Source organism: Petromyzon marinus, unplaced genomic scaffold (assembly GCF_048934315.1).
Source record: "Petromyzon marinus isolate PM22_M1 ecotype Great Lakes invasive population unplaced genomic scaffold, UKy_Petmar_22M1.pri1.0 PM_G_Scaffold_14, whole genome shotgun sequence".
Lineage (NCBI taxonomy): Eukaryota > Metazoa > Chordata > Hyperoartia > Petromyzontiformes > Petromyzontidae > Petromyzon > Petromyzon marinus.
In genome coordinates, this window is record NW_027422695.1 from 2,688,734 (window position 1) to 2,715,753 (window position 27,020).

A 27,020-nucleotide genomic window follows, 5' to 3' on the forward strand; every position below is an offset into this window, starting at 1 on the left:
CCTGTTGGAAATGAGAAGCCCAAAGGCTGCACAGAAGTCTAACAGCCTCCTACCGTTGTTATTGAGTTGATCTGGCCCATGCCTTCCAATGGCTCCAGACCAGGTGCCAGCATCATCACCAACTCGGGCATTGAAGTCACCCAACAGGATGACTCTATCAGGAGGGGCCACTTTTAGCTAACACCTGTGACAGGAGGTCATAGAAGGAATCTGAATCCACGGGCTTGCATGCATCCCTCCACTGATGTTCATCTTCGGTGGGGGCGTAAGCAACCACCACCACCACCACCATTCTCTGCCTCCTGTTGATGGGGAGGCGAGCCCAAAGTAGCCTGGGGCTTACAGCTTCCCACACCTCGCCGCCACCTTCCCACGCCGCCTTCATTCTTTTTTTCAGAATAAGAGCCACTCCTTGTTGTTTGGCATTCTCCTGCCCTGAGTGGAGGACTCTGCACCCCTCATGATGATTGGAGTCAGAGCCAGTCCACTGGATCTCCCGAATGCCACAGAGATCCAGGCGGTACCGGTCCAGCTCTGTACAGAGTAGCAGCCTCTCCTCCACGTGGCCACTCTCAGTGGCTTTTTTGCCATTTCTAGAGGAACCCCAAGGGTAAGGATTCAGGCATTGCTCATTCTGTGTAACTTCCTGGATAATTAAATTATCATCATTTACACTCCGCACCCAGTTGTTATTTTTGCTGTCATCTGATGTACCGATTTGGGGAGGCATCACGCGCGTGCAGGGGCAGAGCCACAGGGGGGGGGGGGCTGGGGGGGGGGCTTAGCCCCCCCTGAAATTTTGGGAAAGTCGGTAATCGGGATAACCCGATATCTGGCTGCTGCAAAATGCTGCAGGCTGCCACCTTGTGCTGCCATCTTGTGCTGCCCTGCAGGCTGCCACCTAGTGCTGCCCTGCAGGCTACCACCTCGTGCTGCCCTGCAGGCTGCCACCTTGTGCTGCCACCCTGTGTGCTGCCCTGCAGGCTGCTTGAGCGGCAGCCTTTCGAACTTATCGGCCACGTCAGCGGCTCCGACCTAATAATAAACTCCGCGTTCAAATCCAATAAAATGTGTTTCATACATTTGTGGCGCCCATTGGAAAACATAAACTGGATATCGCAGAATGTTGAAGTCAGCAACCCCCCAAAGTCAAAATCATGGCTCCGCCCCTGCGCGTGTGGAGAGATGGAGGGGAAACTCGTGAATGTTGCGCGATTCTAGTTTATCGATAATGAAACTGTTCCAGTGGGATAAGGCGTTGCTGGAGAGCGTTACGGTATCCATCATGACGCCCACTCTCCCCCCCCCCCGCCTTGGTTATCATTTGCAATCAATGCAGAACTAGTGCACCACTATACGCCATCATGAACACTACAGCCGACTTAATCGAGATCCAAAACGCACAGAAATTACAGTGATACTCTGATTTAACGTCGCTTCGCAAATTAGGTGGTCACTTTATTAACCTCGCCACCCGATTTGCGTCGCCTCAACCCCCACACTCACGTCGCTGACAGCATCACCGTTCGTCCTCTCTCGTTATCCATCGCCTCTCAGCCCCTTCGCCTCCACCACCACCACCTACTACCACCATCACCACTTACTACTACTACCACTACCACCACCACCATCACACTATCAATCGCTTCGGTATAACGCCGTTTCGATACTCAGGAACGCATCCCCGACGTCCACACACACAGATAGACACACAGAAAATTACTTTTATAGGCAAGGTTGTCTACAAGTGTAGCGTGAAGTGTATACAGTGCAACGCGGCTCAGTGAAGGGTATGACGGATGCTGCAGGGGCGGCTCCCTAAACAACTTTGTAGGGGTCACCGAACCGCACTGTGAACCCTCAGTGTGCCGAGTGAATGTTTTTAACATTTGGCAAAACGCGGCGTTAACAAGAACGGAGTTAAAAGGAACAACAAGGCCACTTAGTCACTAACCGCATTCAAGTGGTGACGGTCAAAAACAACGGTGCTTCTGCATTGTGGAAATTCACCATGTGCGGATGTTGACAAGTGTATAGTAGGGTAGTGAAGTGTAGCGTATCAACGTGTAGCGTTTGTAGTAGTGTAATGTATAGTGTGACGCGGCTCGTAGCGATGGGCATGCTGGATGCCGTGGTGCCCCAAACAAACTTCGTGGGGGTCACCAAACACCCGCAGGACCTGGGGCTGAAACCAGATGGAGTCCGATTTCAGCCGAGGTCACCCCTAGGCTGCGGCTTGAGGCTACTTGCACAAGAATTGATCGGTCCATGGGCACAGCTCGCAATCGACGTTCCAGTGGAGTTGTTCCTTGCATCCGCATTGCTTCTCCACCGTGACTGGGGGGGGGGGGGGGGGGAACAGCACGGGGCGAGAGTGCGAAACGAACGCGAGAAGCGTCGTCGTTTTGACCGCGAGATATTTTTTTTTGACCGCGAGATTTTTTTCATCGCAATCTTGCGATCGCCGTTGACGCCGCCGTCTCCGTGCCGGCATTGCTTGGGTGGCTGTCCTAGCCCAAGTTTTTGTTTCTATCCTAGCCCAAGTATTTGTTTCTATCCTAGCCCAAGCGCTGTATATGCTGGTCATAGCGAAGTACCGTAGGATATGAAAGTATGTTATCTGCACGATGCGCCCTAATAAAAAAAAGAACAAAGGCAAGTTTTCCGAGGGACATTACAGTAGTGTAGAATAGTGTAGATTGGTGTATAGTTGTATAGTGTAGCATGCAGCGTAGTGTATAGTGCAGTGGTTCTTAACCTGGGTTCGATCGAACCCCAGGGGTTCGGTGAGTCGATCTCAGGGGTTCGGCAGAGCCCCCGCCACGGAGGTCCGGACACACTTGAATTATTGTGTAAATTTGTGATGACACACACGGCCCGCTTGGCCATCACTGGCTGCAGATGATCATGCTACACTGCTTGGCCAATCAGCGCTGCGGGGAATTTAGTGCGTACTCAGTAGTCAACATGTGACTGTTGTTGTCGTACGTCGTGTGATTTCTTTAATATTTTATCCATACTAACTATGTCGGGCAAAAGAAGAAAAGTGGTCGGACGAATATGTACAACATGGATTCTCATGTATCACGGAACGTGATGGGAGTGAGCGTCCTATCTGCATGATTTGCAACGCCAAGTTGAGCAACTCTAGTCTTGCACCGGCAAAACTAAAGGAACACTTCTTGAAGCTGCATGGAGACGGGGAATACAAGAACACAACACTTGCTGAATTCAGGGTGAAGAGAGCCAGATTCGATGAAAGGGCCTCTCTGCCTGCTCTTGGATTTGTACCTGTTAACAAACCGATCCTGACAGCATCGTACGAAGTTGCTTACCTGATCGCAAAGCAGGGCAAGCCACACACCATTGGTGAAACACTTGTGAAACCAGCTGCATTAAAGATGGCGAATCTGATACTCGGAACAGCGGCCGAAGGTAAATTATCCCAAATTCCCCTTTCAAATGACACCATCAGTGACAGAATAGAAGACATGAGTAAAGACATCTTGGCTCAAGTAGTCGCGGATCTGATTTCAAGCCCGGCAAAATTCAGCCTTCAACTCGACGAAACCACAGACGTTTCTGATCTAAGCCAGCTTGCTGTTTTTGTACGCTATGTGAAAGACGACATGATAAAAGAAGAGTTTTTATTTTGTAAGCCTCTTACAACAACAACGAAGGCAGCCGATGTGAAGAAGCTTGTGGATGACTTCTTCAGAGACAACAATCTTTCATGGGATATGGTTTCTGCAGTTTGTACGGACGGAGCTCCAGTCATGCTGGGAAGAAAGTCTGGTTTTGGTGCGCTAGTAAAGGCCGATGCACCACACATCATTGTGACGCATTGTATTCTGCACAGGCATGCGTTGGCAACAAAAAACTTACCTCCAAAAATGGCAGAAGTATTAAAAACTGTGGTGGAATGTGTGAACTATGTGCGAAAAAGTGCTCTGAGGCACCGCATCTTCAGTGAGCTGTGTAAAGAAATGGGCTCTGAATTTGAGGTACTTCTGCTCCATTCTAATATTCGGTGGTTATCCCGGGGACAGGTGCTGAATCGTGTTTTTGCCATGCGTGTGGAATTAGCCCTGTTTTTGCAAGAGCACCAACACTGCCATGCAGATTGCTTCAAAAATCCTGAGTTCATTCTCATTTTAGCGTACATGGCTGATATATTCGCAGCTCTCAATCATCTCAATCAGCAGATGCAGGGTGGTGGAGTCAATATCATGGAAGCGGAAGAACACCTGAAGGCTTTTCAAAAAAAGCTACCGTTATGGAAACGACGAACAGAGAACAATAACTTCGCAAACTTCCCGCTTCTGGACGACTGTGCAAGTAAGATCGAAGATGTGTCTGGAATCGGAGATATTTCTGTATCCACGGAACTGAAGCAAACAATTGCCACGCACTTAGATGAGCTTGCAAAGTCTCTCGACGGATATTTCCCTACAAGAGGGTCATATCCAGCATGGGTGAGACAGCCGTTCACGTTTGCTGTTGAAACAGCAGATGTCAATGATGAATTCCTCGACGAAATCATTGAAATTCAGCAGAGCCAGGTTCAACAGCAACTCTTCAGAACAACAACGCTCTCAACGTTTTGGTGTCGACAAATGAACAAGTATCCAGTTATTGCTAAGAAAGCCCTGGATTTTTTATACCATTTGTTACAACATATCTTTGTGAGCAATCCTTTTCGAGGATGCTGGACATAAAAACGAAGAAAAGGAACAGACTTTGCTGTGAAAATGACATGAGAGTGGCACTTGCCAAGGTGAAGCCACGCATATCTGAACTGATCTCTCAAAGGCAACAGCAGAAGTCACATTGATTTCCAGGTATGTAATTTGTTGTGAGTTTATGCATTGTGTTGGTTTTATTCTTTGAACAAGGTAATGTTCATGCACGGCTCATTTTGTGTACCAGTAAAAAATATATCTATGTCTTGAATTTGAAAAAAATCACATTTTATTTTTCACTAAAGAGGGGTTCGGTGAATGCGCATATGAAACTGGTGGGGTTTGGTACCTCCAACAAGGTTAAGAACCACTGGTATAGTGTGTGATGTGTAGTCGTGCATTGCAGTGTATAGTGTGCGTGCTGAACTTCTTCACACCGTACGTAGCTAACCATGCTCAGGAGGTGCGGGGGAAGGGCAAACACTAAAAGTGCTTCTAAAGAAGAGCTTTAAATCTAAGCGCCTTCTAATATCGGAAGAGCATTCCAGACGGCCACAGAAGCACATCCGAGAGCGCTGCGCAATGATGCAGTGACCACCGCCTTTGTTCGATGGCCGAGCCAAAAAGCCGTTGCTACCAAGATGACCGGAGTTTGTTCCAACGGTTCACGCTCCTGGACGAGATCATTTTTTTTACCGTGGTTTATTTGTGGAAAGCCGAGTGGCTGAGCGGAATCAAAATGGCTGACTCCGTTTCAGATCGCGGGCTCCCAATTCCGTGTTTCGGCCGTCCGTAATTTCAACAATAAATGCTGCTACGTTTGAGTTGTACATTTTTGCTCGATACCAGATTAGAAAAATTCCGAAAATGTCCTTTCACTGAAATGTGACACACATGTAGAGAGAGACAGCAGAGGTTGTGGGTTCGATGCCTGCCCCTGCTGCTGCATATTTGGAGTCTGCGTCTCATCATCATCACGGTGGCTAGTAGATGTTAACTATCTCGCCTGATATGCAGGGGTCGTGGGTTCAATCCCAACTCTGACAATGACCGCTGTTGTATGTTTGGAGCGTTTCAGATCTGCCTTGTGCTCGCGGATCTGGTCAGAGACGTGATGTTTCGTTTACCCAACGTAACAATCACCACATGTGCAACTTCGTTTGTAGACTCCAGGGCATTGCAGGTCAGGAATGACATCCTTCACAGATGGGATTAGATCACGGATTTTATGTAATATGAAATAGTTGCCGCTTTTTAATGAATAGTTTTAGTTTATTTTCGGGGAGGGGAGGGGGGGTGGGTGGGGTGAGGTGTGCACCTTGAGAGGTGTCGTATCCTCTGTCACAGCACGTGACGGAGCGTCCCTCGGTGGCCCCCTCCGAGGTGATGCTGTACTGCGGCCCCACCGTGCCGGGGACGCCGTGAGTCTCGTCGCGCTCGCAATACTCCGGGCTGGCGTTCACGTGAACCAGGTCGCTCGCCGTGGGCGCCGTCAACCGCTCGTTCACCGCCTCCAGACGCTGGCGGGGCCAGCGGGCGGCGCCGCCCCTGCCGCCGTTGGCGCCTCCGGCACTGCCCCCACCGTTGTGGCTTACCAGCTGCACGGCGGAACTTCTGTCGTACTTTTCCTGCGGCAACCATAATCGTCGTCATCAGGGGATGTGGTGGTTGTTGAGTGAATGCGGGGAGCTCCCTTAGCTGTGAGGGACCCCCCCCTCCCCCACCCCCCACCCCCGTCTGTAACCCTCCTATGGATTCATCCTCACTCTTGGTTCTTTCGGTAAAGTCACGTAGGTAAAGAAAATAAAAGATAAAAAAATGTAATCACGACGTTTCGATTGCAACACAAGCAATCATCATCAGGTGTGACAACCACAGCAAGAACATTTTACTGAAGTGGGAGAGAAACCGGAGTCAAGGGGTTTATACTGGCCATGGTAGGGGGGGGGGGAGTGGGCGGGGCTGTAGGTGCGGGAAGAGGGGCCAGTGGGGAGAGAGCCACGCATCTACAACGATTGCCGCCAACACGGATGGTGGCACTCGCAACAAAATAGCCGCACTGCCAAGCGCTGACGATGTAATTAACTCTGTAAAATAAACTAGTATCCGGTAAATAAGAGGGAACAACTATGAACTGTTCAATTTTACTTGGTTAATAACACATTTTAATGATTGCTCAGTTTGTATCTGTCCTCTGGGTTGAAGTTATGTCTGTGTTTGTATATCTGGATGGCTTCATGAACAAATCTTTGATGGTAGCCAGACGGCTTGCAGAGCACTTTGGTCTCGGAGAAAACAATATCATGGGAGCCCACGGCGTTGTAGCAGTGATCAGCCACGGCGGAAAATTTAGTCCTGCCGTATTTCAAATCTCGCGGATACGGTCTGAGACATGACATTTCATTTCCCCAATGTAACAATCGAAACAAATGCAACTCAGTTTGTAAACTCCAGGGTATTGCATGTCAGGAATGACATCCTTCACAGATGGGATTAGATCAGGGATTGTGTACTGTACTGAATCGGACCTGGATCTTGTGCTTGTTTTTAAGATTTTGGAAATCTTTTTGGTAACGCCTGCTATGTATGGTGACGTGATGGTTCCCCCACCCCCACCATGCCCAGTATAAACCCCTTGACTCCGGCTTCTTTCCCACTTCAGCAAAATTTCTTGCTGTGGTTGTCACACCTGATGACGATTGCTTGTGTTGCAATCGAAACGTCGTGATTTTTTAAATATTTTTATTTTTTATTTTCTTTACCTCCGTGACTTTACCGAAAGATCCTTGCGGTCATGAAACTTCAAATCTAGAAGGCTTCATCCTCGTCACTCCCACCCCACACTCACCTCCTCTGGGTGCAGTCTCATCACCTGCAGCCGTGAGCTCACCTTTAGAAAGTTCCCAACGCTGCGAAAGTCGGCGAGCTGCTGCCAGCAGATTTTCAGCATGCAGGTGCCAAATAACACGTGGCACTTGCAGCCCATGTACGCCAGATTGTACACCGCCTGCAGCACCACCACCACCACCGTCATCATCGTCACCACCACCACCACACTCACCGCCACCATCATAATCGCCACTACCAACCGCCGTTCGCTAACAAGTGGCGGTGACGTCACGACGGCACCTGTGCCTGCGTCCGGGGATGGAATTCCTTTCCAGCTCAGACCCAGCGTGCCCTTCGCCACAAACATCACCTCTTGCTGTGTGTAACGGCTCTCTCGCTGCTCCAGCAGTTCAACTGCTGGGGTATGCTTTTTCGCCCTAAAGACGACCGCTTTGTGGTGTTGCGATCAAAGCAGCGTGGACGTTTTATTTTTTCTACCTCCGTGATGACTTTACCGAAAGAACCCAAAGGGGTGTGGATTCCTGCAGTCGCGAAAGCTTCAAATCAAGATTCATGCATAACAATAATCTTAAATGTAAGAACTGTATCCTGCGACCAGACGTTATTGTACTTGAAACATAAACCGGTAAAATTTTGATTTAAAGCTTTCGTGATTGCAGGGATTCATATTCTTGGTTCTTTCGGTAAAGTCACGTAGAAGGGAAAAATGAAATAATAAATAAATATATAAGCCAATTCAATTCTCACGATGTTTCGACTGCAACACAAGCAATCATCAGGTGTGAAAACCACGCAAGAAAATTTGAAAAAAGTTGTGTTTTTTTCTTCAAATTTTGATGATGATTGTTTGTGTTGCAGTCGAAACGTCGTGAGAATTTTAATGTTCATATTTTTATTTTTTTATTATTTTATTGTTTCCCTTCTACATGACTTCACCGAAAGAACCAAGAATATAACCGGTGAAAGTTAAAGCGAGAATCATTGCATCAATCACGATTGGTAATACAACCCGAGCCGACAAAGCCGAACCTAATTTGCATTGATCGCATAAAATAACTTTTTTCCATTACATTTGTTTTTTTAATGACAATACACACACATGCACAACCCACCCGTTCACCCACTCACCAGCCGGCCGGCCTCGTTGTTGTGCAAATTCATCGCCAAAGACTCCCCTCCTTGCCCGCTGCCACAATTGTGATCGCCCGCATCCACGAACCACTTGGCGAATTGGTATCCGTATTCGACGTCGTCTCCGGAGCCGCCCCGCCGAGCATCCGGCGGTAGCTTCATGGCGTGGGGAACGACCCAGGAGCAAGCACCCTGCAGGGCCCCCTGGCGGCAGGCGCGCGCCACCGCGTGGGCCACTCCGGCAGCGGTGACGGCGGAGACGAACGCGGCCTCGCGCGAGCCTGGGGAGACTCCCAGGGGGGCGTCGTGCGTGAAGCCCGCCCCGTCAGCTGGAGACGGTGCGGCCAGACCGGTGTGGGAAGGGGTTTTGGGGGAGAACACGCCAAGCAGGTGGTAGGGAAAACGTCGCCTATTTAGAGACAGACCCCTCTCACGGGATTTGCCCGGGGACCGAACAATGGGCTCCGCGGCCCTGCGAAAGGAGAGCCCCCGAATCGGCGGCGTGGGGGCGCGCAGCTCAGAAGCGGCAGCAGCACGAGCGGCTGGGGAGAGCTCCCACCCTCAAGGACCGACACGAGTGGGGACCAGGGGGATCGTCGCCGCGGGTAGGAGCCGAGCGCCGTCTCCAACTCCGCGGAATAGATCTCGGGACAGGGAAACGATCAGGTGACGGGTATTACGATCGCTGCTTTTACAGCGGCCGACCTGGGGAGCGAACTAGGGCCGGTGGGACGTCCGGGACCCCCAAGAGGCGTGCCAGGAGCGTCAGGAGCAGTGAAGCGAGCGAGCCGCAGCCTGGCACTGGCCCAGAGCGAAGGCGGTTGCCATCGGGATAACGGGGCGGCCGCTTGGGCCGCCCGCGGACATCTCCCGCTGCCCGAGGACGGGAACTCTGCGAAGCAGAGTCGTGTAGGGGAGGGGGAAACCCCTGGAGGAGGAACGCGGGAACTCCGAAGCAGAGTCGCGTAGGGGTGGGAGGTGGGCGACCCCCCCCCCTTTCCCCCCCAAAAAAAGCTTCTGTGTGCGTGTCTCGGGGAAGCGGTCGGGCACCTTAGGTGCGAGTGGATGTGGCGGGCTCGCTCTGACCCCTTACCCGACTCGGCCACGAGGTCCAGTGCGTCCTCCGCGCCAGGCACGGTGCAGTTCCACCGTTTGCCCTGGAACTGGTGCCGGCACTCGGACAGCGCCAGGTGGACGCCCTCGGCCACGTGCGCCACGTGGTCCCGGTGCCGCAGGCATATTCTGCGCTGTGCGGGAGACAGCCCCGGCACCCAAATGCACAGCGGTCGATACTCGGAGGGGTCAAAGTTGGGGGCCCACAGTGCGAGCGACCTGCAGAGGGATGGGGGCGGAAGTCACGGTGGCCGGGGGATGTTGACTACCTCGCCTGGTACGCAGGCAGTTGTGGGTTCGATCCCAAACCCCTTAAAAAATGCCTGCTGCTGCATGTACGTTTTGAGTTTGCATGTCTCTCCCCGTGGTTGCGTGGATTCATCTCCAGGTCCCTCTGGTTTAGAATCAACGTCTCTACGCGTTTGGAGTGATTTGGCTGCTGCTATAAATCAGCACGTGATGATGATATCGGCCACTTGCTTGAGCTATAAAGTGCGATAGCCAGGCCTCTCCTGAAAAAGTGCTACATGATAAAAAGTTAAATAGAGCAAATATCTGTGGAATTTCTACAGGTTTGTAAATTTGAATATTACACGATGTACACACACACACGAGTTATTCTTCTCTGAAGTTGTGTAGTGACACAGCGCCGACCGCTGTCCAGCGGCGGCAACTGCTGTGGACAGCGAGTGCACTCACGCCGTCGAGAGTCTACACACGGCCGCTGCGTGCCGGCAGGGCGGAGGAACCGGGGCAAGGGTCACGGAAGACCTCACAGGGAGGGAGGCCCCTGGAACCCTCTGGTTGGTTTGAGAAGGGAGGTGGGGCCAGGGGCGGGGCCAGGGCAGGGCCAGGGGCGGGGCCAGGCCAGGCCAGGGGCCAGGGGCAATATAAAAGCAGCGGTGAGAGCGCTCCGGGCTGCCGGTACTGGGAATGGACTCTTCTTCTCATTGTCGCCTTCACCGGTAATTGTGCGGCCGGACAGCGGTTGGTCGTCTCGGTCGACGCAACGCGGTTCAGGGTCGTGTCTGGGCCGCGGCTGTACGGCAGCGTGGTCGAGAGAGAGAGGCCGGAGTTGGTGTAACGGAAATAAGAGACGGTGCCTCCTGCGACTGCATCGTCTCCGACTGTGCGTGTGCGTGCCGCTCGCCGGAGGAGGACGCTACATGGGCGCAGGATGGGAAACAAGCGATTGTCTTTTAGCGCGCAAGACCCCGGCCGAGCCAAGTGACTCTTTCCTCAGCGGCGACCTGGCGATCATCACGCTGACACTTACAGCAGTAGGCAAACACTCTCAACGCGTGCTTCTAAATGTGGAGGGAATAATCGGAGGACCCCGGAATAAAAATTCTTAAGACGACCACGGGGAAAATATAGCAACTCCAAATATACGGCATGTGTCAAGGTCGCGATTGAACCCACGACCTCCTGCATAACAGCCGAGGTCGTCAACATCTCCTAGCCACCATGGTGCCCCAATATACCGCGCTAGATACTGTATATGTGATGTATATACACGCACACGATAAAAAAAATCCCGTACAACAACCGTATTGAGTGTGCAAAATAGAGGCAAGGTAAGAAGGTTGCTCAAATCGACGTCGAAACTTGTGAGCTCTCATCGCAGCAGTGAGGACGAAGACAGCGGCAGTGGCGGCAGCTTGCGGTCACCACAAGGAGGCGCTGGCGACTGCCCACAGCTGTGCCAAGGCGCAGAGCCCCAGCGGGAACCAGTCCACACGTCGCAGGGGATCCATCGAAATCCTCGTGGTCAGCGGCGCTGCGCAGAAGAGAAGCGGCCCGGTGGTGACGATGTTAACTCCCTCGCCTGGTACACAAGAGGTCGTGGGTTCGACCCTGACGATGCCCGCTGCCGTATGTTTTGAGTTTTCACGTCTCGCTCATCATCATCATCATCACCACCATGGTGGCTGGGAGATGTTCATTACCTCGCGTGGTACGCGGGATCGAACCCACGACCGCTTGCGTACCAGGCGAGGGAGTTAACATCTCCTAGCCACAGTGATCGTGACCAACTCGACTGCCGTCACTCTGGTGGGTACGATGGAATTAAGCTGCGGTAACGACGTTAAATCTATGAATGCATGCGGGGTATATGGAGGTGCGGGCTATCTGAATTTCTGCGGGTTACATGCTTGAAACTACGGTAGTCTCAATGGAGCGTGGCTGCTGGTGGAGGGGGGTGAGGGCATGTGAGGATGATGAGTCTCCCCGGTATCGTCTGAAGAGCGCGATGGGCCGGGGAGTTTCATGCTCCCCACCGTGAAACACTTGCACACGCACACACAAAGACAAAGGTCCCCCGTGCAAGCCTTAGACCGTCGAGGCAAGTACCGTTAGCGAGTAGCGGCGCCACGCTCGGCCGCATTTGTCTCCCCTGTGGCGAGGTCTACCCATCGCACCAGGTGTGCTCATTTGAGGCCGAGTATACCTAGGGGAGGCCCAGGACCGGTTCAGATAATCGTCACTGGCGTTGGCCGTGAGCGAGGGAACTGAAATCGGGTCAAGAATTGACTCCACCTACGTTCATCAGATTTATATTTTTAAGGCCGGAAGTTTGACCACTCGCTCGCTCCCTTCGGGGCGAAGCGGCTAAGGAGCGAAATCCTTTCGCGTGAAGACGAAAAAAAACTCGCCCGCAATGTGGCGCCATTCCGATTGCAAACGGTGCGACACTTCGGGACGTGCTCCACGGGCCGTGGACGAGTTTCCCCGTCGTCGGCAGTCTCACCTGGCAGGTGCACAGGCAGGTACACAGCCTGGCAGGCAGGTAGGTAGGCTGGCAGGCAGGAAGGCAGGGCAGGCAGGTGGGGCAGGCAGGCAGGCGGGTAGGCAGGCAGGCAGGCGGGCAGGTAGGCGGGCAGGCAGGCAGTGGAATCCACACCCCCGCAGTGTCAGCGGAGGGCCCTTTTATAGATCTTGTTGTTTGTCAAATTAGTCATCACGGCGTGCTCATCACGAGTCCACGTGCTCCCGAGATGATCTCATCCCACACACACCTGCAGCCACTTTCCACAAAGCCCTGCCCCCCTCCCCACGTGCGTCCCTCGCTCCTCATCAATCAAGAGACACCCTGCCCCCAACGCCATCACTCTGACTGCCACAGTGATAGACTTGGGGGGTGGGTTATGTCCGCAACGTTGTGTCCACGTTCACGCAGATGCGTAAACGTGGTTTTCTCGACATATTATTTATGTTGAGTTTAACACGTAGGCTTTCGCGACCAATATTATTCACAATCAAGGTTTTTGGGTTAGATCGTGTTATTTAATGTGTTTTAACTCTCCACCACCCGACACGGCCAAACAGTAAAAAAAGTGTCACGTTTAAAAAAGACAAATAGTTCACTGCTTTAGCCAATCGGTGTGTTGAAGAGTGAATCAACATCATTTACATTTTTTGAGTAGTACGACGTTTCGCTGGTAATTACATTCAGTATCAACGGGCGATTTGCCAGAATGGTGAAGCCCTCTCCACTTGCTCCCGGTCTTAAATAGAGCAGCAGCAGGGTGACGTCATCATTTAACCCAGTCTGGTGTGGTGATTTGAGGCGGAGCGGGTATTGTAATTATATAATAGATTGGTAATCATTCAATCGTTATTCATTGGTTTTTTTCCCATGTAAGGAATTGTTTGGATTGCCACGTACGGCGCGAAAGAAGTCCAACGTCTATGTTGAGTGATCGCTGCACTCTCACGGGTCACTACGCTCTACCGTACAACACCGCGCGGTCTGTCAAAGGCCCTCCTCGCTCGTGGGTGAGTTATTCAAGGCAGAGCCATACGGTGAAGAACAGAAGTCAACGGAAGCCCGCGAATGTGTTAACAAATTAATCAATAACGGAGGTTTTTTGGGGTCAGATCGCGTAAATGTGTAAATGTTGTGTTGTTGAACCCGCCGCCACCCGAGACAGCCAACCAGTGAGGGTTGTCACGTAAACAGAACGTGGCCAATTCGTCACTGGTACAGCACGCCGGTTGTGTGTTGGAGAGCTGGCTAGCTGTCACCTGAAGCTCGTTGTGATTAATGGCGAAACGTCATGGTACTCAGTTTGTTAATGTCGTGGCTTGGCTGTCCAACACACAACCGGTGTTCTGTACTAGTATACTACACTATACACTACACTATACACTACACTATACACTACACTATACACTACACTATACACTAATATACACTACACTATACACTACTATACACTACACTATACACTACTATACACTACTATACACCAATATACACTACACTATACACTACACTATACACTACACTATACACTACACTATGCACTAATATACACTACACTATACACTACACTATACACTACTATACACTACACTATACACTGCACTATACACTGACATACACGACACTATACACTAATGTACACTACACAATACACTACACTATACACTACTATACACTACACTATACACTACACTATACACTAATATACACTACACTATACACTAATATACACTACTATACACTACACTATACACTGCACTATTATACACTACACTATACACTACACTATACACTACACTATACACTACTATACACTACACTATACACTAATATACACTACACTATACACTACACTATACACTACTATACACTACACTATGCACTAATATACACTACACTATACACTACTATACACTACACTATACACTACACTATACACTAATATACACTACACTATAAACTAATATACACTACCCTATACACTACACTATACACTAATATACACTACACTATACACTACACTACACATTCGTGCTGTGCTAGTGACGAATCGGCCACGTTCTGTTCATGTGACAACCCTTACTGGTTGGCTGTGTCGGGTGGTGGTGGGTTTTAACGACACAACATTTATATTTGTACGCGATCTGACCCCACAAAAACCTCTCGTGGATGATAATGTTCGTTACAGCCTGCTACGTGTTAAACCGTTCAGAAATGCTTCGTATAATTCACAGCAGCCATTATAAACCATGATGTTGTCTTAAACAGAGACATCCTCCGACGAAAGTAAAATCATTGATCGGCCTACGCTTTAAAAGCGCTGGCATTGCAGCGGCACTGCGGTGTTACCACACAACAAATCTGCACCGCTGATTGTAGAGGCTTGGGGGGATTTGCCAAGGCCACTCCGTCATCAAGAAGGGCCCCTGGTGACTGTCGCGGTCCCCAAGTGACGAGATTCATTCCCCGGGCCGGACGAACGAACGGCCGGGGGCGGCGCAGCACGTGACGCAAGAGTCACGTCGGCTGGGGGTCTCGGTCGGTGATGCCCAGAGGGGCGGCAAGGGAAATCCGGCCAGGCCCCTCTGACGGCCGATAGCCGAGAAGCACCGAACGTCGGTGAAGCTGCTTGTTGTGATTACTGACGAAACGTCGTGTTCACGTTGTTCATGTTTGGGCTTTGCTCTCCAGCGCACCGCTGTTGCCGTGCTAGTGACGAATTGGGCCACGTTCTGTTCACGGGACAAACTAACTGGCTGCGTCGGGTGGTGGCGGGTTTAACGACACATTTATATATTTACGCGATCTAACACAAAAAACACCTCTATCACGGAGGTAATTCATGATTTGCAGCGGAATATAGTTTGTGTGTTACAAGTCCTGCCACGCGCGACAATGGTCAGACAACATTTGTCTTTATCCTGGGACCTCCTGTTGCCAGCGCCAAAAAGTGATGGTAGGTTTGTCCACCTTTTTGTCTGGCAACGAAACAGCGGCGTCAAGATGTTAAAACGCCAAACTGAAACCTTTTACAAGGAATCACGTTGCTGCATTCACCACAATGCTTGTGGTCAAAATGCAAACAAAAAACGTACTCTGATCATATATGATGATGCATTGTCTTTGAAACTGCTTGGGTCTACACCAGAGACGCATTTTTGGCCTTTTGGCGTCCTCTGGTCTAACACCGTCTGAGACGAGGCTCCTAAGAAAGCTGTCTCTGGTGTGGGCCAATCAGTTTTCAAAGACAATGCATCATCAAATATTATCAGAGTGTGTTGTTTTTGTTTGCATTCTGACCACAAGCATTGTGGTTAATGCAGCAACGTGATTCCTTGTAAAAGGTTTCAGTTTTGGTGTTTTAACATCTTAACGCCGCTGTTTCGTTGCCAGAAGAAAAGGGGAAAACCCCTATGATCATGTATTCGTCTGTTTGGTTTTTATTTTATCCGCAAATTTCAGGACTAACTGAGCAGCACCTCAATTACTGTTTTCAAGCCGATGCGGTTGAGTTTCTAAGAGACTGACGTTGTACAATGGACTGATATCCTTTAGGCTCCTCACTGAAATCTATTTGAAACCCAATTTCATCTCAAAATGCCTTTTTTTGCTGATGGATTTCTGAGCAGCTCCAGTTGTTTATCTTGAGTGTCGTTGGGACGGACGGATGGACGGATCTGCAGCGAGGGCATTGAGCCAGAATCGCCGAGACCCTGGGTTTGAATCCAAGCAACAACCGCCTAATGTTTAAACCGTACCCTTAAATGTGTACATTTGATGTCGGCCAAATCACCAACGACTACGCTAACCATCATGCTAAAAATAGTTCTCACTTAATTTGGGCCAAGTTCCAGCTCTACACAAATAAATATTTTTTTTTCTCACCATAATTCGACTCGTCCAATCAACATGCTGTTTGTTCGCCTCGTCGCAGGGCATCGACGTGAAGTGTTGTGCCCCCTCCTCCTGGTGGGTGTGTGTGTCAATCGAAGGTCATTTGAAGGGAATCTCAGAAACGCTTGCGAAATCCGCCTCGCGAGCGGGGGGAGGGGGGTGGTGGAGGCCGCCGCTCCGCTTCGCGAGAGTTCCAGACGGACACTTCGTCACGTGACGTCATACGGAACGCACGTTTCTGGAATAACGTTTGGGGGGAAAAAAAGATGCCAAAAACACATCTGAGCATGAATTTTGATTTGAAGCTTTCGTGACTGCAGTGATTCATATTCTTGGTTCTTTCGGTAAAGTCACCACGTAGAAGGGAAACAATCAAATAATCAAATATATAAAACAATAAATTCTCACGACGTTTCGACCGCAACACGAGCAGTCATCATCAGGTTTTCACACCTGATGATGATTGCTTGTGTTGCGGTCGAAACGTCGTGAGAATTTTATTGTTTTATATATATTCTATTATTTTATTGTTTCCCTTCAACGTGACTTTACCGAAAGAACCAATAATATATCTGAGCATAGTTAAGAGGCGTGCGTGCAACTGTCCCGATTAAGCAAATGGCGTGGTAAAGTGGGCTTGGCCTGCCTTTGTTTATCATCATGGCTCTGGAAGAAATCCCCAACCCCTCACCCGGGGTCGGTGGGGGGAGAACCCGGCCCCTCAACGTCCCGGCTCCCTGTCTCTCCCCAGCGCAGGGTGGCACCCCCAATTTGACTGTGCCCCCAACCACAGGTAAGTAGACACCGGGCAGCACGTGCTGTGTATGTCCGACGCTACACAGGGTCCTCGCGACGTGGTGATACTACGCCGTATCAACGACAATCGTACGATCCGTGATGATCGTACGATCCATCTGCTAGATACCGTCATATCCCCGTGATTGTTGTAGCTGGTTTAAATTTGTTTTATTTCCTGACCGGGAAAAACTAAAACATCAATAACAAATAGGTTCGTTAACGTCGTTAATAAATGGGCATCGTCCATTACATTAATGCTCTGCAATATTTTTCAAAATAATTGACGCCACGGTGATTGACCTGCATGATTTTCATAATGAAGATAATTACGTAATTTGTTTCAGTGGAGCTGACAGCATGTACCGAGTACGTTATAAGTGTGACAGATGGCCTTGATTATAAAATACTAGCTGTACTACCCGGCTTCGCCCAGGACTTGGATCCACAACGCCCGGCCGCCTTTGTCTCCCCAGTGGGGATGTTCACACACCACAGCAGTTACTCGTTTGAGGCTGAGACGACCTAGGGGAGGCCCAGGACCGGTTAAAATAATCGTCACCGGTGGTGGCCGTGAGCGGGAATCGAACTCGGGTCGCCGGGTTCGTAGCGCTAACCACTACACTACAATGTGTTACGCTTCCACACACAGACACACACACAGACACACACACAGACACACACACATGGACACACACAGACACACACACGGACACACACACAGACACACAGACACACACACAGACACACACAGACACGCACACATAGACACACACACAGTCACACACAGACACACATACAGACACACACACAGACACACACACACAGACACGCACACACGCATACACACACACAGACACACACGGACACACGGACACACAGACACACACAGAGACACACACACAGACACACACACAGACACACACACAGACACACACAGACATACACACACAGACAGTCACACACAGACACACACACAGACACACACACAGTCACACACAGTCACACACACAGACACACACACAGACACACACACACAGACAGTCACACACAGACACACACACAGACACACACACACAGACACACACACAAACACACACAGACACACACACAGACACACACACAGACACACACACAGACACACACACGGACACAATGTATAAACCTCCACCCACTCGTGCGAGTGATGAATATAATAGATAAGTGCCAATAATGCATTGTAAACACGCGTCTACGTCACGTGCTCTCGCAATTAACTCATTAACCCGATTGGCAATCATTGACATCCACGCGCGTGGCTTCCCAGCGTCACGTGGCCGTCAAGGCATCGGCCAATCAATTATGCAAATTAGTGTCGCAATCCCACTGATTGATGAATCAAGGCGGGCAGGCTGAAGGAGGAGTGCGCCTAGTGAATAGTGAATTGTTCACTCGGTGCGTGTGTGGAGCGGTGGCTACCGCCGGCGCTGTGGAGGGCTTGTTAATGATCGTTCACTGGACTCGACATTGGTGGTGATGTTGTAAGGAGTTGGGGCACAAAGTGAAGCTTCACCAGGCCAGCAGGACGGTCTGTTGTCTCGCGTTTACGTTTGTTATTCGAGCTACAAATAGCCGAGTGGGGGGTGGGGTGTGGACGCGTGGCAGACCCCCAACTCTGTGCGTTCTCTACCGTAGTCTCCAGATTCATAGACGCACTTTCTGGAGAATGTGACCATTCTTAATTTCAACAACAACAACAAACACCGCGTTAAGCAGTGGTAGTAGTAATAATACTGTAGCTCTTGGGTTACGTTATGCATTTCGTACAATGCCGAGCCGTTTGGATTTTTTGCGATGACCATAATATTAATGACTTAAAGCTTTCGTGACTGCAGGAATCACATTTATGTTTACTGCCTCAGCAGCTCTCCCGCTATATGATATTGTTATTATTTTTATATATATTTTTTATCTACGTGGCTTTACAGAAAGACCCAAAGAATATAACAATCATGTTTGTCAATCATCATCATCAGCTGCGATAGCATTAAGTGGCATCATCAGTTCAATCATCATCAGCAGCAGCATCATCATCGGCCCTCAACAGCAGCAGCAGCATCATCATCACTGCCCTTGTCGCTATCTGACAGCATCATCAGCACTGCCCTTGTCGCTATCTGACAGCATCATCATCGGCAACAGAGGCAGCAGCAGCAGCGTCACGACCGCCATGCAGTGCAGCGCTGCCAGCGAGACTCTTCCCAACTCCAACTCCTTAGCAGGAGGAGGAGGAGGAGAGGCCGCAGCCGCGAGCACCACGTGGCCACTCGCAGGCGCTGCGTCACGTGGTGTCGGCACCGGGCTAGTCTCACTATCGCAGGGTTACCTGCGCGTAGCTCTAGATGTGCCTTGGCCAGGTGTGTCTGTGTATCAGCCAGGTGTGTCTGTGTATCAGCCAGGTGTGTCTGTGTACCAGCCAGGTGTGTCTGTGTACCAGCCAGGTGTGCCTGTGTATCGGCCAGGTGTGGGTGAGTGACAGCCAGGTGTCCCTGTGTATCAGCCAGGTGTGTCTGTGTACCAGCCAGGTGTGGGTGAATACCAGCCAGGTGTGCCTGTGTATCAGCCAGGTGTGCCTGTGTATCAGCCAGGTGTGTCTGTGTATCGGCCAGGCATGGCTGAGTATCGGCCAGGTGTGTCTGTGTATCAGCCAGGTGTGTCTGTGTATCAGCCAGGTGTGTCTGTGTATCAGCCAGGTGTGTCTGTGTATCAGCCAGGTGTGTCTGTGTATCGGCCAGGTGTAGATAAGTACCAGCCAGGTGTGGCTGTGTATCAGCCAGGTGTGGGTGAATACCAGCCAGGTGTGTCTGAGTGCCAGCCAGGCGTGGCTGAGTGCCAGCCAGGCTCTCAGAAGGGCCACGCTCGTTGGAGGTTCACGACGGGCGTGCGGCCGGTGTCGACGCCGGCGTGGGCGGCGGGCGAGTGGCGGGCGCCCCGCCCGAAGCCGGAGTCGCGTTCGCCCGGTTGGCAAGCCGGGCGGGCGGGCGGCGAGCTCGCGGGTCGCGGTGCGGGCGACGGCGAAGACGCCGCCGGGACTCGTGCGGGCGCGAGGAGCGGAGGTGACGCAGAGGCGCAGTCTGGCGCGCCCTGGTTGGACGCCAATCCGCGGGGCGCCTCTCACGCAAGTGTCGGCAGCCCAGGTGCGAGTCGCCGCACGGGTGCGCTGCGGGTAGACCCGAGTCCTCCAGGTGAGACTCGGTCCGGTGAGCCCCACCCAGGAGCTGCGAGTTGTGCAGGTGTGCCGCAGGTAGGGCGGCTTATTCCACGTGCCGGCGGAGGTGATGGCAGTGGTGGTATTGATTACGGTGGCAGTGGTGGTTATGACATTGGTGGTGATGGTAGTAGTGGTATTGATGATGGTGGTGGTGTTGGTAGTGGTGGTTGTAATATTGATGGTGGCAATGGTAGTGGAAGTGACGGTGTTGTTGGTAGTGGTAGTGCTGGTTGTAATATTGATGGTGGCAATGGTGGTGATGGTAGTAGTGGTAGTGACGGTGGTGCTGGTAGTGGTAGTACTGGTTGTAATATTAACGGTGGCGATGGTGGTGATGGTAGTAGTGGTAGTGACAGTGGTGTTGGTAGTGGTAGTGCTGGTTGTAATATTGATGGTGGCAATGGTGACGATGGTAGTAGTGGTATTGACGGTGGTGTTGGTAGTGATAGTGCTGGTTGTAATATTGATGGTGGCGATGGTGGCGATGGTAGTAGCGGTAGTGACGGTGGTGGTGGTGGTGGTAGCAGTGGGGTGTTGTGGCATGGCGTGAAAGCCCTTGGCGCTGCTGCTGCTGCCGCTGTGAGCTAGGCAGGCACCAGGCGCGCCCCGCCGGCACCCCCGGCCGGGGTGATCTGCTGCGTGGCGGCGCGCAACGCCTCGCACGGCCGTGCCATCCCACAACGCTCACAGGTAACGGAGCTCCCTCGCCACCCCCCCTCCCTCCCCCCCCCCCGCGATGTCGCAAACGTCAACACACATTGCACAGTAGGTCCTCATTAAGACCGCACATTTATTTCACCGATCTGTAGTGCAAACGAATGAATGCACGTGTGTGTGTGTATGCATCTTCATTCGCGTGCGCCTATCTCCGACATTTCAGGAGATTAATTCCCGCCGCCTTTCCAGTCCTGCCAGGGTCGATAAAATAACGACCACTTTGTTAGGGGGGGGGGGAGTTGAAAGGGATCGCCCCCGCCAGAGGAATATGGAATTTCCACCATCGGCTCAGGGCTGTGAAACCGGACATGAGCACCGCCGCTCACCTGAGTGGCAAATCACTTTGACCTCGACTTGACCTTCAGCAGAAACAAAATCACGTGACGTGCCTTGTGAACGCCTCTGATGCACCACAGTGCCTTGTGAACGTCTCTGATGCACCACAGTGCCTTGTGAACGCCACTGATGCGCCACGTGCCCTGTGAACGCCTCTGATGCACCACAGTGCCTTGTGAACGCCTCTGATGCACGTGACGTGCCCTGTGAACGCCTCTGATGCACCACGGTGCCTTGTGAACGCCTCTGATGCACCACAGTGCCTTGTGAACGCCTCTGATGCACCACAGTGCTTTGTGAACGCCTCTGATGCACCACAGAGCCTTGTGAACGCCTCTGATGCACCACGTGCCCTGTGAACGCCTCTGATGCACCACAGTGCCTTGTGAACGCCTCTGATGCACCACAGTACCTTGTGAACGCCTCTGATGCACCACGGTGCCTTGTGAACGCCTCTGATGCACCACAGTGCCTTGTGAACGCCTCTGATGCACCACGTGCCTTGTGAACGCCTCTGATGCGCCACTGTGCCTTGTGAACGCGTCTGATGCACGTGACGTGCCTTGTGAACGTCTCTGATGCACCACGGTGCCTTGTGAACGCCTCTGATGCACGTGACGTGCATTGTGAACGCCTCTGATGCACCACGGTGCTGATGCACCACAGTGCCTTGTGAACGCCTCTGATGCACGTGACGTGCCTTGTGAACGCCTCTGATGCGCCACGGTGCCTTGTGAACGCCTCTGATGTACTACAGTGCCTTGTGAACGCCTCTGATGCACCAAAGTGCCTTGTGAACGCCTCTGATGCACCACAGTGCCTTGTGAACGCCTCTGATGCACCACAGTGCCTTGTGAACGTCTCTGATGCACCACAGAGCCCCGTCGCCCCCTGCGCCACGGAGCGGCTGCACGCCGGCTCCCGGGGGTCACGTGACCCATGGGGCCCCGTGACCACTCCGGGACCCGTGGCCTCCGCGGACCCGGCGAGACTCCGGCAGTGGCCTCCGGGACCCGCGGGGCCTTTGGAGCCGGGTCGACCCCCGGGGCACCCCTGGCCTGGCCAGCCGGTGAGGGGCGGTGTTGGCTGTGCTGTGTTCGCTGTGTTGTGTTGGCTGTGCTGTGTTCGCTGTGTTGTGTTGGCTGTGCTGTGTTCGCTGTGTTGTGTTCGCTGTGTTGTGTTCGCTGTGTTGTGTTGGCTGTGTTGTGTTCGCTGTGTTGTGTTGGCTGTGTTGTGTTGGCTGTGTTGTGTTGGCTGTATTGTGTTCGCTGTGTTCGCTGTGTTGTGTTGGCTGTGTTGTGTTGGCTGTGCTGTGTTCGCTGTGCTGTGTTCGCTGTGTTGTGTTGGCTGTGTTGTGTTCGCTGTGTTGTGTTGGCTGTGCTGTGTTCGCTGTGTTGTGTTCGCTGTGTTGTGTTGGCTGTGTTGTGTTCACTGTGTTTGCTGTGTTGTGTTCACTGTGTTGTGTTCACTGTGTTGTGTTCGCTGTGCTGTGTTCGCTGTGTTGTGTTGGCTGTGCTGTGTTCGCTGTGTTGTGTTGGCTGTGTTGTGTTGGCTGTGCTGTGTTGGCTGTGTTGTGTTCGCTGTGCTGTGTTGTGTTGGCTGTGTTGTGTTCGCTGTGTTATGTTGGCTGTGTTGTGTTCGCTGTGCTGTGTTGGCTGTGTTGTGTTCGCTGTGTTGTGTTGGCTGTGTTGTGTTCGCTGTGCTGTGTTGTGTTGGCTGTGTTGTATTCGCTGTGTTGTGTTCGCTGTGCTGTGTTCGCTGTGTTGTGTTGGCTGTGTTGTGTTCGCTGTGCTGTGTTCGCTGTGTTGTGTTGGCTGTGTTGTGTTCGCTGTGCTGTGTTGGCTGTGTTGTGTTGGCTGTGTTGTGTTGGCTGTGTTGTGTTCACTGTGTTGTGTTGGCTGTGTTGTGTTCGCTGTGCTGTGTTGTGTGGGCTGTGTTGTATTTGCTGTGTTGTGTTGGCTGTGCTGTGTTCGCTGTGTTGTGTTGGTTGTGCTGTGTTCGCTGTGTTGTGTTGGCTGTGTTGTGTTCGCTGTGTTGTGTTGTGTTGGCTGTGCTGTGTTCGCTGTGTTGTGTTGGCTGTGTTGTGTTCGCTGTGTTGTGTTGGCTGTGTTGTGTTCGCTGTGCTGTGTTGGCTGTGCTGTGTTGGCTGTGTTGTGTTCGCTGTGTTCGCTGTGTTGTGTTGGCTGTGCTGTGTTCGCTGTGTTGTGTTCGCTGTGTTGTGTTGGCTGTGTTGTGTTCGCTGTGCTGTGTTGGCTGTGTTGTGTTCGCTGTGTTGTGTTCACTGTGCTGTGTTCGCTGTGCTGTGTTCGCTGTGCTGTGTTGGCTGTGTTGTGTTCGCTGTGTTGTATTGGCTGTGTTGTGTTCGCTGTGTTGTGTTGGCTGTGTTGTGTTCGCTGTGTTGTGTTGGCTGTGTTGTGTTCGCTGTGCTGTGTTGGCTGTGTTGTGTTCGCTGTGTTGTGTTCGCTGTGTTGTGTTCGCTGTGCTGTGTTGGCTGTGCTGTGTTCGCTGTGCTGTGTTCGCTGTGTTGGCTGTGCTGTGTTCGCTGTGTTGTGTTCGCTGTGTTGTGTTGGCTGTGTTGTGTTCGCTGTGCTGTGTTGGCTGTGTTGTGTTCGCTGTGTTGTGTTCACTGTGCTGTGTTCGCTGTGCTGTGTTCGCTGTGTTGTGTTCGCTGTGCTGTGTTGGCTGTGTTGTGTTCGCTGTGTTGTGTTCACTGTGCTGTGTTCGCTGTGCTGTGTTCACTGTGCTGTGTTCGCTGTGCTGTGATCGCTGTGTTGTGTTCGCTGTGCTGTGTTTGCTGTGTTGGCTGTGTTGTGTTGGCTGTGCTGTGTTCGCTGTGTTGTGTTGGCTGTGCTGTGTTCGCTGTGTTGTGTTCGCTGTGTTGTGTTGGCTGTGTTCGCTGTGTTGTGCTGTTTTGGCTGTGTTGTGTTCGCTGTGTTCGCTGTGCTATGTTGGCTGTGTTGTGTTCGCTGTGTTGGCTGTGTTGTGCTGTGTTGGCTGTGTTGTGTTCGCTGTGTTCGCTGTGTTTGCTGTGTTGGCTGTGCTGTGTTCGCTGTGCTGTGTTGGCTGTGCTGTGTTCGCTGTGTTGTGTTCACTGTGTTCGCTGTATTTGCTGTGTTGGCTGTGTTGTGTTCGCTGTGCTGTGTTCACTGTGTTGGCTGTGTTTGCTGTGTTGTGTTCGCTGTGTTCGCTGTGCTGTGTTCATTGTGTTGGCTGTGTTGTAATTGCTGTTTGCCACGAGGGTGACCGCGGTGTGTCAATGACTCGCGGTCTCTGTGGCGGTCTCTGTGGTGCGGCAGTCGAAGCCCAACGGGGCAGGTCGCGTGCGGCGGGCCGAGGCGTGGGGGTGGCCGCCGCCTCTCCCCGAGTCGTCTTGGCCAGCGTGGAAGAGCAGGCCAACGAATTTACCCCCCCCCCCCCCCCCCATCGAGAGGGGGTCGCTCGCTCTCGCCCTGCGCTTCTCCTTCCGCAGCGCCGAGCACCGGGCCACCGGGGGGGCACCCCGGCGCCGCCACCCCGGTTGTTCCGCACCCCGGCACCGGAGCTCTTCTCTGCCGTGCAGCGCGGCGAGCTGCGAGACAACTCCCAGCCAAGTCTCGTCGATATCGTCCTCCTGCAGCACCACTACCACCAGCAGCAGCAGGTCCACTACCACCAGCAGCAGCAGGTCCTCCTCCACCAGCAGCAGCAGCAGGTCGACTACCACCACCAGCAGCAGCAGCAGGTCCACCACCACCACCACCAGCAGCAGCAGGTCCACTACCCCCAACAGCAGCAGCAGCAGGTCCACCACCACCAGCAGCAGCAGCAGCAGCAGGTCCACCACCACCAGCAGCAGCAGGTCCACCACCACCACCAGCAGCAGGTCCACCACCACCAGCAGCAGCAGGTCCACCAGCAGCAGCAGGTCCACCACCAGCAGCAGGTCCACCACCACCAGCAGCCACAGCAGCAGCGGATGCTGCAAGGGGGGTCGTCCAGCGTGGTTCTCAAGGGGTCTCAGATTCCAGCTGGGCTCTGCAGGACTCTCACGGGTCCCTCCAGCACCTCCAGCACCTCCACCACCTCCACCGCCGTCTGCTCCACCACCTCCACCGCCGTCTGCTCCACCACCTCCACCGCCGTCTGCTCCACCACCTCCACCGTCGTCTGCTCCACCACCTCCACCGCCGTCTGCTCCACCACCGCCGTCTGCTCCACCACCTCCACCGCCGTCTGCTCCACCTCCTCGCGCTCCTCCCGCTGGAGCTCCTCCGCCTCCCCGAGGACAGCGGCTGCTGCCGCGTTAGCTCGGAAGAGCAAAGCGAACGTGCGCGAAAGGATCCGGGTGAGAAGCCACGATCCCCTTAGGTTGACTCAGACTAAAACAAAACTTGGGGGGGGAGGGGAGGGGGGGTGATATGGCCCAGTGGTGGCACGTTCCAGATTCAGTTCGGATCTCGAAGGCCACACCAGCGATTACGTGAATAGAGTAGCCCATCGTGGTCCATGTGAGTGACGTTTTAAACATTGACACTGCACCTACATCAGTTGGGACCACACGTAGCAGCGACAGTCTCCTCCCGACTGGCCCCCACTTGCAGGCCGGGCGTCATGTGGTGCAGCACGAGGATAGCTGCCACTGGGAGAGCTGGCGGGTGCCCTTTCAAACGTCTGAGGTGTAAAACGTAAAGTCGCTCATCGTCGCGCGAAGAGATGGCCCGCGACGAGGACGCCGCGTAAAACAAATTATTTTTTAACTTAAAACTCGGATCCGTCCGTCCGTGTGCCCATCCTCCCATGCGTCCGTTTCTCTCCCCGTGCTTTTGAGTGACTTCGCGTTTACATTATGAGACCTCCTATGCCAGTAACAAGATATAGTAATAGGTTTTATCCTTGTACGCCTTTTGGCGTCATCTGGTCCAACACCAGTGGAGACTAGGCTCTAAGAAAAGCTGTCTCGCGTGTGGACCAATCAAATTCAAGGACAGTGCATAATATTATTATCAGAGTTGTCTCTTTTGTTTGCATTTTGACTGCTTGTGTTGTGGTTATTGCAAACATGATGCCTTGAATAAAGGTGTCAGTTTTTGTGCCAGTTAAAAGGGTAAAACCTATTACTATGACTTTGCGTTATCGTGGCCTGCCATGCGGTTGTTGGAACACGGCACGGGGTGACGCGAGACGGTTGAAGTCTGGTCGAACCGAGTCCTCGCCCACGGGTGGCGGAGCGAGTTAAATTCGACGCCGCTTGGCCCTCGAGCGCCGCCGCTCAAAGGCCAAGCGGCGTCCATCCCCGGCACTGACGGCGTGTCCGCGCGCGTCCGTCCGTCTGCGTGTCCGTGCCCTCAGGTGCGAAACCTGAACCGCGCGTTCCTGCTCCTGCATTGCCTGCTGCCGCCGGACCGCCTCCGGCCGTCGCGGGCGGCGACACTGCGCGCGACGGTTCGCTACATCGGCCTGCTGCAGGCCGTGCTGGCGGAGACCGCCGCGGCACGCGGCTCCT

At 52.5% G+C, this 27,020-nt stretch overlaps 1 protein-coding gene across 1 annotated transcript; it reads right to left on the reverse strand.

The window, feature by feature from the left end:
- Positions 1–1,704: 1,704 nt before the first annotated feature.
- Positions 1,705–12,697, reverse strand: LOC142910207 (protein Wnt-5b-like). Its single transcript, XM_076059897.1, has 7 exons — positions 12,529–12,697; positions 11,448–11,556; positions 9,757–9,995; positions 8,661–8,992; positions 7,573–7,689; positions 6,001–6,310; positions 1,705–2,337 (listed from the first exon to the last, which is right to left on the reverse strand). The coding sequence occupies exons 2-7, from the start codon at positions 11,531–11,533 to the stop codon at positions 2,243–2,245; spliced, it is 1,179 nt and encodes a 392-aa protein (XP_075916012.1). The 5' UTR covers positions 11,534–11,556; positions 12,529–12,697; the 3' UTR covers positions 1,705–2,242.
- Between the last annotated feature and the right edge of the window lie 14,323 nt (positions 12,698–27,020).

Coding starts and splice junctions, on each gene's coding strand:
- LOC142910207 (XM_076059897.1), bottom strand. CDS start 11,533: ATGGATCCCCTGCGACGTGTGGACTGGTTCCCGCTGGGGCTCTGCGCC. Junction 7,690..8,660: donor ACAACGAGGCCGGCCGGCTG/GTGAGTGGGTGA, acceptor GTGGTGCTGCAG/GCGGTGTACAATCTGGCGTA. Junction 2,338..6,000: donor AGGATACGACACCTCTCAAG/GTGCACACCTCA, acceptor CCCCCCCCCCAG/TCACGGTGGAGAAGCAATGC.